The sequence below is a fragment of the Perca flavescens genome, chromosome 6 (assembly GCF_004354835.1).
Source record: "Perca flavescens isolate YP-PL-M2 chromosome 6, PFLA_1.0, whole genome shotgun sequence".
Taxonomy (NCBI): domain Eukaryota; kingdom Metazoa; phylum Chordata; class Actinopteri; order Perciformes; family Percidae; genus Perca; species Perca flavescens.
The window spans coordinates 15663237-15681620 of NC_041336.1; the positions used below are offsets into that span (position 1 = coordinate 15663237).

General features: G+C 35.2%; 1 protein-coding gene across 1 annotated transcript; it reads right to left on the minus strand.

Moving 5' to 3' along the window:
• Positions 1-11384: 11384 nt before the first annotated feature.
• Positions 11385-18068, minus strand: tomm40 (translocase of outer mitochondrial membrane 40 homolog (yeast)). The gene is made up of 9 exons (XM_028580391.1): positions 17984-18068; positions 17060-17295; positions 16183-16343; positions 15693-15794; positions 15466-15571; positions 13192-13314; positions 12859-12935; positions 11872-11974; positions 11385-11751 (listed from the first exon to the last, which is right to left on the minus strand). The coding sequence occupies exons 2-9, from the start codon at positions 17274-17276 to the stop codon at positions 11612-11614; spliced, it is 1029 nt and encodes a 342-aa protein (XP_028436192.1). The 5' UTR covers positions 17277-17295; positions 17984-18068; the 3' UTR covers positions 11385-11611.
• Between the last annotated feature and the right edge of the window lie 316 nt (positions 18069-18384).

Below are 18384 nucleotides of genomic sequence, written 5' to 3' on the forward strand. Positions count from 1 at the left end.
ATTCTATGACCTTTTTCGACATATGACTTTTTAATCACGTTTTCCAACATACTATACTAACACTTTTTTCGACATACTATACTATGACTTTTAATCACTTTTTTCAACATACTATACTGTGACCTTTTTCGACATTTTTATTACTTTTTTTAGACATACTATACTATGACTTTTCTAACAACTTTTTCAACATAGTATACTATGACTTTTTAATGGCTTTTTTCGTCATGCTATACTATGACCTTTTTCGACATACTATACTACAACCTTTTTCAACATACTATACTATGACCTTTTTTATCACTTTTTTTGACATACTATACTATGACCTTTTTATCACTTTTTTCGACATACTATACTATGACTTTTTTAATCACCTTTTACTATACTATCACCTTTTTCGTCATAATATACTATGACTTTTTATCACTTTTTTCGTCATTCTATATTATGACTTTTTTATTACTTTTTTCGACATACTATACTATGACCTTTTTTGACATACTATACTATGACTTTTTAATGGCTTTTTTTGTCATACTATACTGTGACTTTTTACCACTTTTTTCGATATTTACATATAACCTACTATACTATTACTTTTTATCACTTTTTTTGACATACTATACTATGACCATTTTCGTCATACTATACTATGACTTTTTATCACTTGTTTCGACATACTATACTATGACTTTTTATCACTTTTTTCAACATTCTATACTATGACTTTTTTCGACATACTATGACTATGACTTTTCTATCAACTTTTTCAACATAGAATTCTATGACCTTTTTCGACATACTATACTATCACTTTTTAATGGCTTTTTTCATCATACTATACTATGACTTTTTATCACTTATTTTGACATACTATACTAAGACCTTTTATCACTTTTTATCACTTTTTTTGACATAATATACTATGACCTTTTTCGACCTACTATACTATGACTTTTTGTCACTTTTTTCCACATACTATACTATGACCTTTTTATCATGTTTTCCGACATACTATACTAATACTTTTTTTGATATACTGTACCTTACTATAACTTTTTAATGACTTTTTTCGTCATACTATACTATGACTTTTTTTGTCACTTTTCTCGACATACTATACTATGACCCTTTTTGACATACTATACTATGTCTTTTTAATGGCTTTTTTTGTCATACTATACTATGATCTTTTTCAACCTACTATACTATTACTTTTTATCATTTTTTTTGACATACTATACTATGACCTTTTTATCACTTTTTTCGACATACTATACTATAACCTTTTTTATCACTTTTTTCAACATACTATACTATGACCTTTTTATCACGTTTTCCGAAATACTATACTAATCCTTTTTTCAACATACTATACTATGACTTTATATCACTTTTTTCGACATACTATACTATGACTTTTTTAATCACCTTTTTACTATACTATCACCTTTTTTCGTCATAATATACTATGACTTTTTATCACTTTTTTTTGTCATTCTATACTATGGCTTTTTTATTACTTTTTCGACATACTATACTATGACCTTTTTTGACATACTATACTATGACTTTTCAATGGCTTTTTTTGTCATACTATACTGTGACTTTTTATCACTTTTTTCGACATACTATACTATGACTTATTATTACTTTTTTCGACATACTATATGATTACCTTTTTTGACATACTATACTATGACTTTTTAATGGCTTTTTTTGTCATACTATACTGTGACCTTTTTCGACATACTATACTATGACTTTTTATCACTTTTTTCGACATACTATATGACCTTTTTATCACTTTTTTTGACATACTATACTATGACTTTTTATCACTTGTTTCGACATACTATACTATGACTTTTTATCACTTTTTTTCAACATTCTATACTATGACTTTTTTCGACATACTATGACTATGACTTTTCTATCAACTTTTTCAACATAGAATTCTATGACCTTTTTCGACATACTATACTATCACTTTTTAATGGCTTTTTTCATCATACTATACTATGACTTTTCTATCAACTTTTTCAACATAGAATTCTATGACCTTTTTCGACATACTATACTATCACTTTTTAATGGCTTTTTTCATCATACTATACTATGACTTTTTATCACTTATTTTGACATACTATACTAAGACCTTTTATCACTTTTTATCACTTTTTTTGACATAATATACTATGACCTTTTTCGACCTACTATACTATGACTTTTTGTCACTTTTTTCCACATACTATACTATGACCTTTTTATCATGTTTTCCGACATACTATACTAATACTTTTTTTGATATACTGTACCTTACTATAACTTTTTAATGACTTTTTTCGTCATACTATACTATGACTTTTTTTGTCACTTTTCTCGACATACTATACTATGACCCTTTTTGACATACTATACTATGTCTTTTTAATGGCTTTTTTTGTCATACTATACTATGATCTTTTTCAACCTACTATACTATTACTTTTTATCATTTTTTTTGACATACTATACTATGACCTTTTTATCACTTTTTTCGACATACTATACTATAACCTTTTTTATCACTTTTTTCAACATACTATACTATGACCTTTTTATCACGTTTTCCGAAATACTATACTAATCCTTTTTTCAACATACTATACTATGACTTTATATCACTTTTTTCGACATACTATACTATGACTTTTTTAATCACCTTTTACTATACTATCACCTTTTTCGTCATAATATACTATGACTTTTTATCACTTTTTTTGTCATTCTATACTATGGCTTTTTTATTACTTTTTTCGACATACTATACTATGACCTTTTTTGACATACTATACTATGACTTTTCAATGGCTTTTTTTGTCATACTATACTGTGACTTTTTATCACTTTTTTCGACATACTATACTATGACTTATTATTACTTTTTTCGACATACTATATGATTACCTTTTTTGACATACTATACTATGACTTTTTAATGGCTTTTTTTGTCATACTATACTGTGACCTTTTTCGACATACTATACTATGACTTTTTATCACTTTTTTCGACATACTATATGACCTTTTTATCACTTTTTTTGACATACTATACTATGACTTTTTATCACTTGTTTCGACATACTATACTATGACTTTTTATCACTTTTTTTCAACATTCTATACTATGACTTTTTTCGACATACTATGACTATGACTTTTCTATCAACTTTTTCAACATAGAATTCTATGACCTTTTTCGACATACTATACTATCACTTTTTAATGGCTTTTTTCATCATACTATACTATGACTTTTTATCACTTATTTTGACATACTATACTAAGACCTTTTATCACTTTTTATCACTTTTTTTGACATAATATACTATGACCTTTTTCGACCTACTATACTATGACTTTTTGTCACTTTTTTCCACATACTATACTATGACCTTTTTATCATGTTTTCCGACATACTATACTAATACTTTTTTTGATATACTGTACCTTACTATAACTTTTTAATGACTTTTTTCGTCATACTATACTATGACTTTTTTTGTCACTTTTCTCGACATACTATACTATGACCCTTTTTGACATACTATACTATGTCTTTTTAATGGCTTTTTTTTGACATACTATACTATGACCTTTTTATCACTTTTTTCGACATACTATACTATAACCTTTTTTATCACTTTTTTCAACATACTATACTATGACCTTTTTATCACGTTTTCCGAAATACTATACTAATCCTTTTTTCAACATACTATACTATGACTTTATATCACTTTTTTCGACATACTATACTATGACTTTTTTAATCACCTTTTACTATACTATCACCTTTTTCGTCATAATATACTATGACTTTTTATCACTTTTTTTGTCATTCTATACTATGGCTTTTTTATTACTTTTTACGACATACTATACTATGACCTTTTTTGACATACTATACTATGACTTTTTAATGGCTTTTTTTGTCATACTATACTGTGACTTTTTATCACTTTTTTCGACATACTATACTATGACTTATTATTACTTTTTTCGACATACTATATGATTACCTTTTTTGACATACTATACTATGACTTTTTAATGGCTTTTTTTGTCATACTATACTGTGACCTTTTTCGACATACTATACTATGACTTTTTATCACTTTTTTCGACATACTATATGACCTTTTTATCACTTTTTTTGACATACTATACTATGACGTTTTTCGATATGCCTTACTATGATTTATTAATGGCTTTGTTTGTCATAAAAAGCTATGACTTTTTTATTACTTTTATCAACATACTATACAATGACTTTTTTGATATACCTTACTATGACTTTTTAATGTTTTTTGTCATACTATACAATTACTTTTTATCACTTTTTTCAACATACTCTATTATGACTTTTTTTGACATACTATACTATGAATTTAATATCAACTTTTTCAACATACTATACTATGACCTTTTTTAACATACTATGACTTTTTATCACTTTCTTTCGACATACTATACTGTACCCTTTTTCGACATACTATACTATGACTTTATCACTTTTATTCGACATACTATACTGACTTTTTTCTTACTATACCAAGACTTTTCTATCAACTTTTTCAACATAGAATTCTATGACCTTTTTCGACATATGACTTTTTAATGGCTTTTTTCAACATACTATACTATGACATTTTTAATCACGTTTTCCGACATACTATACTAATACTTTTTTGGATATACTGTACCTTACTATAACTTTTTATTGGCTTTTTTCTTCATACTATACTATGACTTTTTTTGTCACTTTTCTCGACATACTATACTATGACCCTTTTTGACATACTATACTATGACTTTTTAATGGCTTTTTTTGTTATACTATACTGTGACCTTTTTCAACCTACTATACTATTACTTTTTATCACTTTTTTTGACATACTATACTATGACCATTTTCGTCATACTATACTATGACTTTTTGTCACTTTTCTCGACATACTATACTATGACCATTTTTGACATACTATACTATGACTTTTTAATGGCTTTTTTTGTCATACTATACTTTGACCTTTTTCGACTTACTATACTACGACTTTTTATCACTTTTTTCGACATACTATACTATGACCTTTTTCGACATACTGTACTACAACTTTTTATCAGTTTTTTCGACATACTATACTATGACTTTTAATCACTTTTTTCGACATACTATACTGTGACCTTTTTCGACATTTTTATTACTTTTTTTCGACATACTATACTATGACTTTTCTAACAACTTTTTCAACATAGTATACCATGACTTTTTAATGGGTTTTTTTGTCATGCTATACTATGACCTTTTTCGACATACTATACTATAACCTTTTTCAACATACTATACTATGACTTTTTTATCACTCTTTTGGCATACTATACTATAACCTTTTTCAACATACTATACTATGACTTTTTTCTATATACCTTACTATGACTTTTGAAGAGGAAGACTGGAACCGGACCTCTTGGGCCCTTAGGCACTTAACAATATGACTCAAATTAACACACGTTGATGGTAAGACCAGAAGACACAAAATAACTTCACAGAGACGATGAAAATCAGCTTCAAAACTTTAGTAATCAGTATTTCAAGAATTACAAGGCGTAGGCATACGGTTTCACAATTCCAAGACTAGACTTGCCCTAGCAGACAGATAACGCTTTACGGGGCCCAGGTTTGTCCAGTCTCTATGTGAGCCCCGTTATCTCACTCTCCTATACTTTTATCATGCAGGCCGCTCCTTCAGTCTCCGGGCAGATCCGCACTTCCCCAGCAACCAGCTCATCTTCCGTATCCAGGGTGGAGTGATGGTTCACTCTCCAGATATTTCCTGTTTGTCATTGCGGCTGACAGCTACACCATACTTCTAACAAGCTGACCTTGAAGCAGAGCTGTTTTCTGCAAACTTATCTAACTGTTCCTGTTTGATCACATTTAATTAAAGGTCAAAGCTGAAACATTCTGTGTTGACTCAGACATTCTTAAATAATGAGAGGCTTTATGCCTCTGAATCTAACCTTAGTCAAACACGAAATTCTTAATGCAACAACAGTAATTATACAAGATTAGCATGATTATAAGTCAGACTATTCCTTCACTTTTTAATGGCTTTTTTCGTCATACTATACTATGATGTTTTTATCAACTTTTTCAACATACTATACTAGGGCCTTTTTCTATCACTTATTCCAACATACTATACTAAGACTTTTTTTCGACGTACTATAGTATGACTTTTCTATCAACTTTTTCAACATTGTATATACACTATGACCTTTTTCAACATACTATATTATGGCTTTTTTTCGACATACTATGACTTTTTTATCAGTTTTTCAATACACTATACTATGACTTTTTTATCACTTTTTTCGACATACTATACTATGACTTTTTTCAATATACCATACTAAGACTTTTTAATGGCTTTTTTGTCATACTATACTATGAGTTTTTTTAATCACTTTTTTCGACATACTATACTATTTCCTTTTCGACATTCTATACTATAACTTTTTAATCACTTTTTTTGACATACTATACTATTTCCTTTTCGTCATACTATACTATGAGTTTTTTCTCACTTTTTTCGACATGACTTTTTATGACAAGGATTATACACTAAATACTATACTTCAACACTATACAATCAAGAGAGACATCATGTTGAGTGAATTATTTATTGGCATGTGCACAATAAAAATCATAAATGATAGTTGTTGATGACTAGACCCCATCATGTGACTTTTTGTGACATTCTACAACCCCAAATCAGAAAAAGTATGGAAAACACAAATAAAAAAAGAAAGTAGTGATTTCTAAATGTACTTTGACTTGTATTTCATTGCAGACAATGTGAACACAAAATATTTCATGTTTTGTCTGGTCAACTTAATTTCATTTGTAAATATACATCCTTTCCTGTCATTCAGACCTGCAACACATTCCAAAAAATGTTGGGACAGGAGCAATTTAGGGCTAGTAATCAGGTAAATTGGTTAAATAATGATGTGATTTGAAACAGGTGATGTCAACAGGTGATTGTAATTATGATTTGGTACAAAAGCAGCATCCAAGAAAGGTCTAGTCCTTTAGGAGCAAAGATGGGCCGAGGATCGCCAGTTTGCTAACAAATATGTGAGAAAATTATTGAAATGTTTAAAAACAATGTTCCTCAAAGAAAGATAGGAAGACATTTGATTAGTTCACCTTCAACAGTGCATAACATAATGAAAAGATTCAAGGAATGTGGAGGAATTTTAGTGCGTAAAGGACAAGGGCGCAAGCCTAAGCTGAACAACCGTGATCTCCGATCCCTCAGGCGGCCCTGCATCAAGAATCGTCATTCATCTATAAGCGATATCACCACATGGGCTCAGGACTACTTTGGCAAACCTTTGTCAAGTACCACAATACGTAGTTACATCCACAAATGCCAGTTAAAACTGTACTGTGCCAAAAGGAAGCCCTACGTTAACAGTGTCCATAAGCGGCGTCGACTTCTCTGGGCTCGGAGGCATCTGGGATGGACCATCACACAGTGGAAACGTGTACTGTGGTCAGATGAATCAGTATTTCAGGTATTTTTTGGGAGAAATGGACGCCGTGTGCTTCTCTGGACCAAAGAAGAAAAGGATCATCCAGACTGTTACCAGCAACAAGTCCAAAAGCCAGGGTCTGTCATGGTATGGGGTTGTGTCAGTGCCCTTGGCAAAGGTAACTTGCACTTCTGTGATGGCACTAATGGCATTAATGCTGAAAAGTACATAGAGGTTTTGGAGCACAATATGCTGCCTTCAAGAAGACATCTTTTCCAGAGACGTCATGCATATTTCAACAAGATAATGCAAAACCACATTCTGCACACATTACAAAGTCCTGGCTGCGGAGGAAGAGGATACGGGTACTTGACTGGCCTGCCTGCAGTCCCGACCTGTCTCCAATAGAGAATGTGTGGTGCATTTTGAAGCACAAAATGCGACAATGAAGACCCCGTACTGTTGCCCACCTTAAGACTTGAGAATGGGACAAAATTACACCTGAAACACTTATCACTTGGTGTCTTCAGTCCCTAAACGCCTTTTAAGTGTTGTGAAAAGGAATGGCAACATTACAAAGTGGTAAATGCTTTACTGTTCCAACTTTTTTTTGAAATGTGTTGCATATTTTTTTTTTTAAAACCATAAAAATCATGAGGAACACATTAAATTATGTGCTGTTATATTTTCTGCAATGAAATTGCAGAAATACAACCCCAAAATTAATTTGGGATTGTATACTGAATTTTTACAACATACTACATTATGACTTTAATGGCTTTTTCATGACATAGTATGAAACTATACTATGACTTTTTATGACATACTATGAATTGTAATGATACACTATACTTTGACTTTTTTAATTACTTTTTATGATAGACTACACTGTCTTTTTATGACACAGTATACTATGACTTTTTCATGACATACTATGACTGTTTGACATTCTGTACTATGCCTTTTAATGACATACTATACTATGACTTTTTATGACTTTTTCATGACATACTATATTATGACTTTTTCATGCCATAATATACTTTGACTGTTTATGACATAATATACTTCAATCAGAGACTTCATTTTAAGTGTTTTATTTATTGATATGTGCACAATAAAAATGATCCCCATTGTGACATCCTTGAATTCCTATTGTGACATCATCATATTTAAAGTGGGCAGAGAAGCCGTGAGTATGTAGGAGACCCCCCTGATGGAGTCTAGACAATGGTGGTGATGGTCATGAATGAACAGGATGCTGAGATCTGGATGGATGAGAAGAGGAGCCAGCTCTGGTGAGCTCAGACCTGGGAGCTGGAATGATGAACTTGAGGTGAACAGGGAGGAGGGTCGTAAAGATTTTCGCTGAGAGAAATGAGAGCTGACGGCAATGGAAAACATTTACATTTAAATATTGACAGCAAGAATGTGATGTGAATGTGATGAGTAATGCCACTGTTCATCATACCCCCAACCAGCACCGGCAGATGACCGCCCACCAAGAGCCTGGGACTGTCCAAGGTTTCTGCCTAAACTAGGCAGAAACTTGAGGTTTCTGCCTAAAAGGAAGTTTTTCTTTGCCATTGTTGCAATAAATGCTTGCTCTTGGGGGAATTGTTGGGTCTTTGTAAATTACAGTGTGGTCTAGACCTAATCTATCTGTAAAGTGTCTCGAGATAACTGTTGCTATGATTGCACTTACAGAGATTAAGGCTAAACCTGGTTGGTTTTAACTTAAAGAGTAAACGCCCCCTAATCAGCTGATAATGTGAAGCAGGAGTAGAGGGAGGTGAATGAGAATGAGTTAAGATAAGGTACATAAGATAGTGTTCCTTCGTGAACTTACACTAAGCTTCATTATGACTTTTTCATGACATACTCTTGTTACGATAGTGTTATCGGTGTATATCTGTGTGAGAAGGGGGGTATTGTCTTTGTGCTAATTTACCTGTATGAAAAGGGCTATATATAGTCTGATGTCTTTTCATTACATACTATAACTTTTTATGACATACAATACTTTGACTTTTTATTTTTCATGGCATACGTGAATTTTTATGACATACTATACTTTGACCTTTTATGACTTTTTAATGACATACTATGGCTTTTTATGACAAACTATTCTATGACTTTTTCATGACATACTATAATTACTTTTTTATAACATACTACACCAGGGGTGGCGAACCTGTGGCTCTTGAGCCATATGAAGCTCTTTGCCTGCTCCTTTGAGGCTCTTACTGTGTGGCTGGGGGCTGTGTTATTGGTGGATTTATTTTATTTTTTTTTTACTTTTGAAACATTTCAGATAAGTTAAAAAAAATAAAAAATATTTGAATGATGCATTTGCCAATAAAAATAATGCAGCAGTTTTTTTTTAATGGACAGATTCTGCAACCTGAGGATAAAAAGCGGCCACAGATCACCTTCCTCATTAACCCTTTCACTGCTGATTGTTTGAAAGCCCCTCTAGTGACAAATGAGTGAAAGAGTGGCCACAACCGAGTACAACCAGACCTAAAAATGATTGTGGATAACAAAGACTGTCAGGTTTCCTGAGTCAATCTAAGTAAGAAAAAAAAAACTATGAAAACTGCTATGTATTAGGACTTTCATTAGATCTGGAAGTCACTGTTGCTGTTGTAATGTGGACGTGCATGTGTTGTGTGGCTTTTTGCTATGGTGCGGGTTTTTTTGTGCCTCTTTTTGCTGAACTGGTTGGCCACCCCTGTACTACACTATGACAATGACTCATCAAGCAATACCAAATTTCAATACCTAACGAATAAATCAGCATCCGTGAGCCAAAAGGACCATGCTTCTACCAAGATTTAAAAAGGTTTGCGATTTGCTGTCTAACGTTACATGTTGTAGAGACATGCAGGAAAAACTTACGCACAGACGTAAGAGGTTAAAAATAAAGATTTGTGCTGTAACATGTAATGTTATTTCTTTTTGTTAAAATGGATTTTATGAAATTTGTATCGAGCAGTGTATCATTCAGAAACTGGCATCAAAGTCACGATATTGGTATTGGAATCGTTCAAAACCTCCCAGCCCTAGCCTTATTACAGATTATCTGACTGACCTGATGAAGCCTTGAAGATACTACGACATACTGTATGATGTTTTATTTTATAATTATACTATCACTTTTTTTATGACATTGTATCACATACATATTTATGACATACTATACTGACTTAAATATGACAATTTTATGGCATATTACAACAACTTTGTTGGGGCACATAGGCTACTATGACTATTTTTCTACATAATATACACACTATTTTTTCAAAAAAATTGTGTTACTTTATTATGAAATCTTTCATGGCATACTATACTAGGACATTTTTTTAATCACCTATGACTTTTAGCATATACTGTATTTGTTGTGACATTTTTATGGCATACGATTAATCTTAACATAATGTAACAGTGAATCTGTCATGTTTTACAGATTATCTGAGTGACCTTATGAAGCCTTCCTAGACCCACCAAACTCCGCTACAGTATGAGAAACCAGAGGAGGAAGTTACTGCTGACATTAAAGCATGTTAACATTTTATAATAGACTCCGAAATAAAAAATGTGAACCTGAAAAGTATGTCAACTCGTGCATCGGGTTCTTCTACAAACACTCACAACATTCACTTTTACAAAAAGTAAATCACATTTATTTTAATCATCATACATGACCACCATATATTATGTCTAACCACTTACTTTGATTTTCACATCGCATGTCCTCATGCCCACTGACATTCATCACTCTAGCCTCTGGGTATATCCAATACACCATAAAAGAAAGACATTTGGGCTACAGAATGAAGGCATGGCTTGGCCAGTCCTGGCTCCTTGGTAGTTGTCTTTGTCTCTCTATCTGGCCCAGAAATCACAGTTATAAGAGAGTCTCTGAATCCAATTTCTAAAACTTAGTCCAGGTTCCTGTGTGTCTCTGTGCCGGTCCAAGCTGTGGCCTGCGAGCTGGCTCCAGGCAGCCCCCGCACGTCTAGCCAATGGTGACACCGAAGCCACACTGGAACTTGTTCTTGCGATGGTTGAGGAAAGCCCCGAGGGCCAGTGTGAGAGGTAGCGGCACCAGTTTCTTTTCAAGGGTCGCCCCAACTACCCAGTTACTGTCAACTGTGCCTGTGAAGAGGAAGTGGAAGAGTTCCTTTTTAAAATAAAATCTTTATTTATTTAGCAATTTTAAATGAATAGTCACTTAACTTATGTGGCTATGAGTGTATTCATACTGTATTTATTTACCTTTAAAGAGGAAGTTAGCTTTGGGAACGTCCAACTGGTAACCAAAAGATGCTGTGGTGTCTTGCATCCTTGTGCTTGCTTCAAATTCAACTCCTATCTGCAACTGTGTTAGAAGACAGAAGTAAAAGGATAGGTTCACATTCACATAGTTCTTGAAATAATTTTACACTGCACTGATTTTTCTCCTGTCCATACAAGAGAAGTGGGCGATTCAATCCACAGGCTTCCTTTAATGTAAAAATGTATTCAGAAAATGCAGCTGAAGCTATTATGAGTTAGTCTTTTTAGTTCTCTCTGTGTGCGTTTCTTTGGACATTGGCCATGCAATGTAGTGTAGTAACACAAAGAAGGAATATTGTACTACAAATAGTTGAACTTTGGAAGATACAAACCAGATTTGCCAAAATTAGACTGCTGAACCCTAATAACAGCTTCAGCTGAATTTTAGAATTAGTTTTTGCACAGAACAAGGACTGTGGATTTGTGTCCCCATCGCTTGTATTATAATCTCTTTTTTGAAAGAACCTCTGATGACCAGTGTGGACAGAAGGAATAATTACACCAGGGACAAACAGCCTGCGAAGTGCTGCGAAGCATAGATTAATGATCGATCAAGCGTCACACCTCTCTCTCTCCCTGTCTGTCTCCCTCCCTCCGTGCATGATCACCTGTCTCGCACTAGACACAGCTGAGAAGTCAAGATGAAGAAATGGAGGAGAGCCAAACAATCACTGCAGAGCACGGGCGCTCCACTCCTAATCGCAGCCGGTGTGAACAGACAGATTGGAAAACATGAGCCAAGTGAAACTAGCTCTGCTTCACATCGCCTCAGCGGCCAGTGTGTCGCTGGTGTTACAGTGACATAAAAATGTATCTTTTAAGCTAACAATCACATTTTGAACCAAAATGCTGCATTTGAGCAGTTTGGCAGACTGATATTAAATAAAGAAATACATACACATGTACACTATTACCAATGTTAGTTACCTGATCACTGGCTTTGTGATAGTATGTGGCATGGGCGCCTGCCCCTCCCAAAGTCAATGTAGCAACGTAGTTGTCCCCTGAGGAGAGATTCAAGGGTTGGAAAATCTATCACACAGTTAACATTGAACAATGAGATGGAACTAGGCACCACTTTATCTAAATCCAGGTCCCACTACAGAAAAGTTAAATAAAAGTAACTAACCACAATTAATGGAAATTGGTAGCCAAATATATTATAAATTGTAAACTTAAAGCATGATTGTAAAATGTGAACTTAAGCATCAAGTAGTCTTGCAGTGCACAGTTCAATAGGTTAACAAAGTGGAGATTTACCTGTGTACCTGCCCAAGAGGGAGGTGACTGCTCCTTCCTCCCCTGGTCTCCTGTGGTACACTAGCTCACCACCCAGAGCCAGAGCTGGTGTGATAGACTGGAGATAGTGGCCCAACAAAATGCCTGACGGAAAGTATTAAAAGAGTTTCCTTATATATATATATATATATATATATATATATATATATATATATATATATATATATATATATATATATATATATATATACACACACACACACACGTCCCTTCTCATCCATATTTGCAGTATCGATGTTTTTCCCTCTCTAAGGTCTTCTAGCATTTTTGTTTTCACTTTTTCTGCCTCTGGTGTTTTGCCAGCTTTTCATATTCCTTCTTCTTGATGTTGATTAGTACTACATTTCTCAACACGGCTGACCTCAATATTTTCTGTACCAAAATGTTAGCATTGAATGTCTGGCTAGATTCATAATATTGTTACTTATTCTTTTATCATAAATGTCCCGATATTTAGAGGATTGTACTTAGGAATGGTTCTTGTATGATTTCTTGGGTTCAGACTAGGGCTGGGTACCAAACGTCGATACTTTTATGGCACCGGAAAAAATACTCTAATCCTATGAGTATCGAAAAATTATTTATCTTTCGGTGCCAAATTTCGGTTCCAAAAGCGTCTGAGCACGTAAGCGCAAGCATATCTGTCCTCTGCATATTGACGCGGAGCTGACGGAGTAAACTGTCTGCAGTTTTGTTAGTTTTTTTTTCAAAACTTCACGCAGACAGTATTAATGGCGAGCCAAAAGTGGTCGTGGTGCTGTTGACGTTACACTTCCTCTTAGAAAAGCAGGTGGAACAGTGGTTTCTCTGCCCTTATGACTGACTGACAGGCTGAGCTTGCAAGGCAAGGCACTTTTAATAATGTTACTCTGAGTGAGCAGTTTTACCACAATTTTTTCTAATTTTGATTACCGTTTTGATTCACAATTAAAAATAAAAGCTTTGTGTTAAATTTTTATTGATGTTGAAACAGATTTTAAAACATATGGCATTGAAAAAAGTATCGTTAGGAACCGACATCGAAACTGAGGTATCGAAATTGGCACCGGATTGAAAGATTTTGAACAATACCCAGACCTAGTTTTTCATTTGTCTGGCTTCCGTTGCTAAATTAAAACAAAGGTCAGTGTTTCCTCTATGTTAATAGCATAGTGGCGCTACGCCACGGTAAAATTTCCAGCGCCACGGCATCAGAAATAGGGCAGACGCACAACAAGGTTTCCGCTATGTACACCACGCACCACCGTTCCTTCGGCTGTTTATGAAAAGTGATAAAGTCGTAGAGCCGTCTGCTCTACTGAACTCAAGCAAACTGTCATTCACTCTCTCTCTCCCCCCCCTAGGGTGAGCAGAGCAACTGGAACAGTGACAGGATGTCATCACTCGCAAAGTCACGACGAAAGCCGCAACATGAAATTTCACGCCAAGAAACCCCAGATGAGGCAGTTGTTTTTGCAACAACGACAAAAAAAAAAAAAAAAATATATATATATATATATATATATATATATATATAGTGCAGCCCTAATTTTAATAGCCAATTCAGACATTAAATTAATTAATTGATGAGTTTTGGCTGATCCTCTTTCCTGTACTGTCCACCTCAGACTGCTTGAATTGCAGGATCTTTTGCCACAGCTGGGCTCTACACAACGAGCATTTCACCATATACAAGAGTGAAAATTTGTGTAAATGTGAAGTTCAGACACCAAGTTTCGCGAAATTTAGAGATTTGCTGAACTCTGACAAATCTGTTGTCTTCGGTTTCTCTCTTATTAGATAAATTATAAGAGTAGCACTGTACAAAACATTCAGGCTGCAGCTTCTCATTTTAATGCCGGAACGGACAGTCGCTTTCACCGGTTAAAAATAAATAAGGCAGCGGTAACAGGTCATACCAGCTGCCGCTAATTAATGTTAATTCCGTGAGTAACTTGATAAGATGGAAATTTTATCTTTTCTTTTGTCTGGTTAAAGTGCTCTCTGCAGTCAGTGTATGTTCTCGGACAAAGGTTGTTTGTGAGGGAAGCTTCACTCTAACATTCGCTGTACAATTGCAAGTAGACTAAGTGTTTCTGTAGTTCCAATAACTCCAACAGGAGCTTTAGCATGTGGATCAAGTAGCTTGTGAAATATAAGTGTGGACTACAACAAACCCCTCTGTTGAACTTGTAATGAGGAAATACAACATTTGTTTGAACAAAGCCTCTAGTACAATTGAGAAAATAATCATACCAGATCCAACAAGTACATCTGGATTTCCGAGCGTCACAGCAGCGGTGAAATCTTCACCACGACACTCCATTTCACACTGCCAGTTCACAAATTTGTGTTGTTGAGTCTGCAACACACACAAAAAGCAGAGCAAAATATTCTGAGACTGGCAAACAATGTCATTGACACTTAAAACCTGAAAAGAAGTGTCTAATAGAAAACATCTGAAAGGCAACAAGTCTACATACCTGGATGGCTATTTTGGAGCGCACAGCAGACGTGAGCTGGTGGATGATCTGGGCATTCAGGCTACCAGTATTGTCCATATCTCCAACCATGACTGGGAATGACTATGGGAAACAAAACACACACTGTATTTATTGAATTGGCTGTGTGCTCCTTGTGGGCAAACAAAAAAACTAAAGTGTGTTATTTAGTTTAGAACCCTGATGAAGACAAAACAGGTTATTAAAAAGTACCTAGGTGAACTAACTGTAACCAAGAAAGGCTTAATATTATAACCATGGCAGATTTCTGCAGTTTGCTTCCAAATAAAAAATGCTTTTCATATAAAAATATTACATTTATTTTTTCCATTCATGGAGCAAAGACGCAACTAAAAGAATACATCAGACAACATTCAGTCTCCTACCGTGACCAGGAAGATTTACAACCCAAATTTCACAATGTTAATATCATTGTAGGGCTTTGTTGGAGTGATGGGAAAATGATCATTACCTCGGCTGGTCCAGTCTGTTTACTGCCTACGTAGGTGGAACCAAATCGATAACCAGAATCCCCAAGGGTACTGAGGGTAACAGTATGGCTGACCTGGAAGTGGTTACTCAGGCCCTTGTTCACCACTAATCGCACCCCTTCCATCTGCAGAGGGAACACCTCTAAAACCGAGAAAGGGCAAAAAAGATTTATGTAACACAACATTAGACAATTGTATAACCCCATGCCAATAATGATACTCTTATATTACAATGATTATTACTTAAAAAGCTGAACAAATGTAAAGAATAAACTACATCAATCATAAATTACGGGACCCTACCATTATAAGGCTCAGGCGCAACATCCAAGCTGTTTCGGGCACCTCAAAACCCCCGCCAAATACGTGCACCTAAAGAGTGATTTATGGTTCTGCGGAGGCTCCACACAGAGCTTTCGGCGTAGGCTCCGTAAGTGGCATGAAGTTTATACTTGTGCGTCGATCTCTTTAAGATAATAGCAGGGCCGGCGTGTGTGTGCGAGTGCGTGGCAGAGCGAGTGACGGTGATTAGTAGTGAGAGAAATAAAGCGTCTCCCCTGTGCCTTTCGACCACAGTGAGAAATCTTTAGGAGGAAAAGTTAATGCTCGCCTTGATTTCATGTTGTTTATTAAGAACCAGGAAATGAGTAGGGGGAAATGCAATGCTACCAAGCCACAGCCGAGCAATGCGAGTCGCCACAACATGCAATTACATTTTTTGAGAGGTGCACGTCAGGCTACGGCGTAGGGTGCGTGCTTCCACATACCTACGTACGTCACCACGGCTTGGAATCAACGCAGAAGTATAAATCATGCTTGAATATTCCACAACCCTAGGGAAAACATTGACTTTCTAACCTTTACATTTGCGGTGGCACTCCTCATATGTGCCTGGGTTATGGAGTGGGGAATCTGCATCTGCGGACTGCTGGCCAGATCCAGATGTTGGAGGGACTGAAGACACTGAGGGCATAGTGAACCCTGGAGGGACGGACAACAACCCTGGGACCCCTTGACTACCTCCAGCTGCAGCTGGGGCAGGACTGGGTGGGGCAGCAGCCAACACACTGCCCATACTCTGAGACTGTAACAGACTAGGAAAGAAATATAGTGAATGATTAATTAATGTAATTATATAAATGTTATTTAATCATACAACTACAGGGTACTTACTTAAAATAATCCCTGATAAAATGTAAGTACAAATTGGAGAAGTATTAGCTTGCATGACTTGCGAGGTATGACATGAGCATTCAATCACCCATTCTTTACACAGTATATACAATGCATTTGGGCACAGTTTGCTTTTAAAGACGTTAGCTCACGTACATGCATTCAGCTAATGTTAACTCCACCAGCTACAGTGATCAATCTGTCGTGGCAGTAACCGTACCGTTACAGTAGGTTGGTTGTAGCTAAGGCCCAGTTCAATCAGACTCTAATTGATTACAATACAACCTGGTAACCACAATAAATATCGACCTAAAACTTGTGGTTTTCTAGAGAGGCAGCATTTGGAGATAAGCCAGCAGCTAGTAAAACTATCTGCTAACCGTATTTAGCTAACCTGTCAAGGCTAATGCAAGCTAGCATGGTTGGTTGGTTAACGTTAGCTTGATAGCTGGCTGGCTGGCTAGGTAGCCATGTGGAGTCGACCACGAGATATATTCGTCTTCATATTAAAAACACGGTAACTGGAAATACGCTATGTGGCTTATTAACAGCTTAAACTACCATCTTCTTACAAAAGTAGGCATGCAATTTTACGGTTTATCTACTTACGCTGACAGTAAGGGTCCAGGGGTAGTTCAACACCGGCAAAGTTCACCACAACGTACGTGACCGTGGTTGACAAATGCCCGCCTATTTTCCGTAACTCATCCACGGATTGGTTAATGTATATCTCATTTCAACAGCCATTGGTTTATATCACAGCTGGTACAGCCCCCTCCCGATGACGTAGCACGGGGTTCATTCGCTTAACATTCATTTCATTCAATCCCCTGCTGAATGACACTCCAAGGGTACACCTATTTTAGGGGCTGTAGCGTACGATTACATTAACAGAATTGTATACATATACCGCCATATTTGTATAAGTAAAGCATAAGGTGGATTTTGTGGCTATTTTGAAGATGAGAATGGCCAGAGATATACTAGCTGTTGATGAACAGTATACCATA

Excerpts from the sequence above, each read along its gene's own strand:
- tomm40 (XM_028580391.1), bottom strand. The coding sequence starts at position 17,276 with ATGGGCAGTGTGTTGGCTGCTGCCCCACCCAGTCCTGCCCCAGCTGCA. Across the intron at positions 15,795-16,182 it reads AACAGACTGGACCAGCCGAG|TCATTCCCAGTCATGGTTGG; the intron begins GTAATGATCATT and ends TGTTTCCCATAG. Across the intron at positions 15,572-15,692 it reads GCTCCAAAATAGCCATCCAG|ACTCAACAACACAAATTTGT; the intron begins GTATGTAGACTT and ends TGTGTGTTGCAG.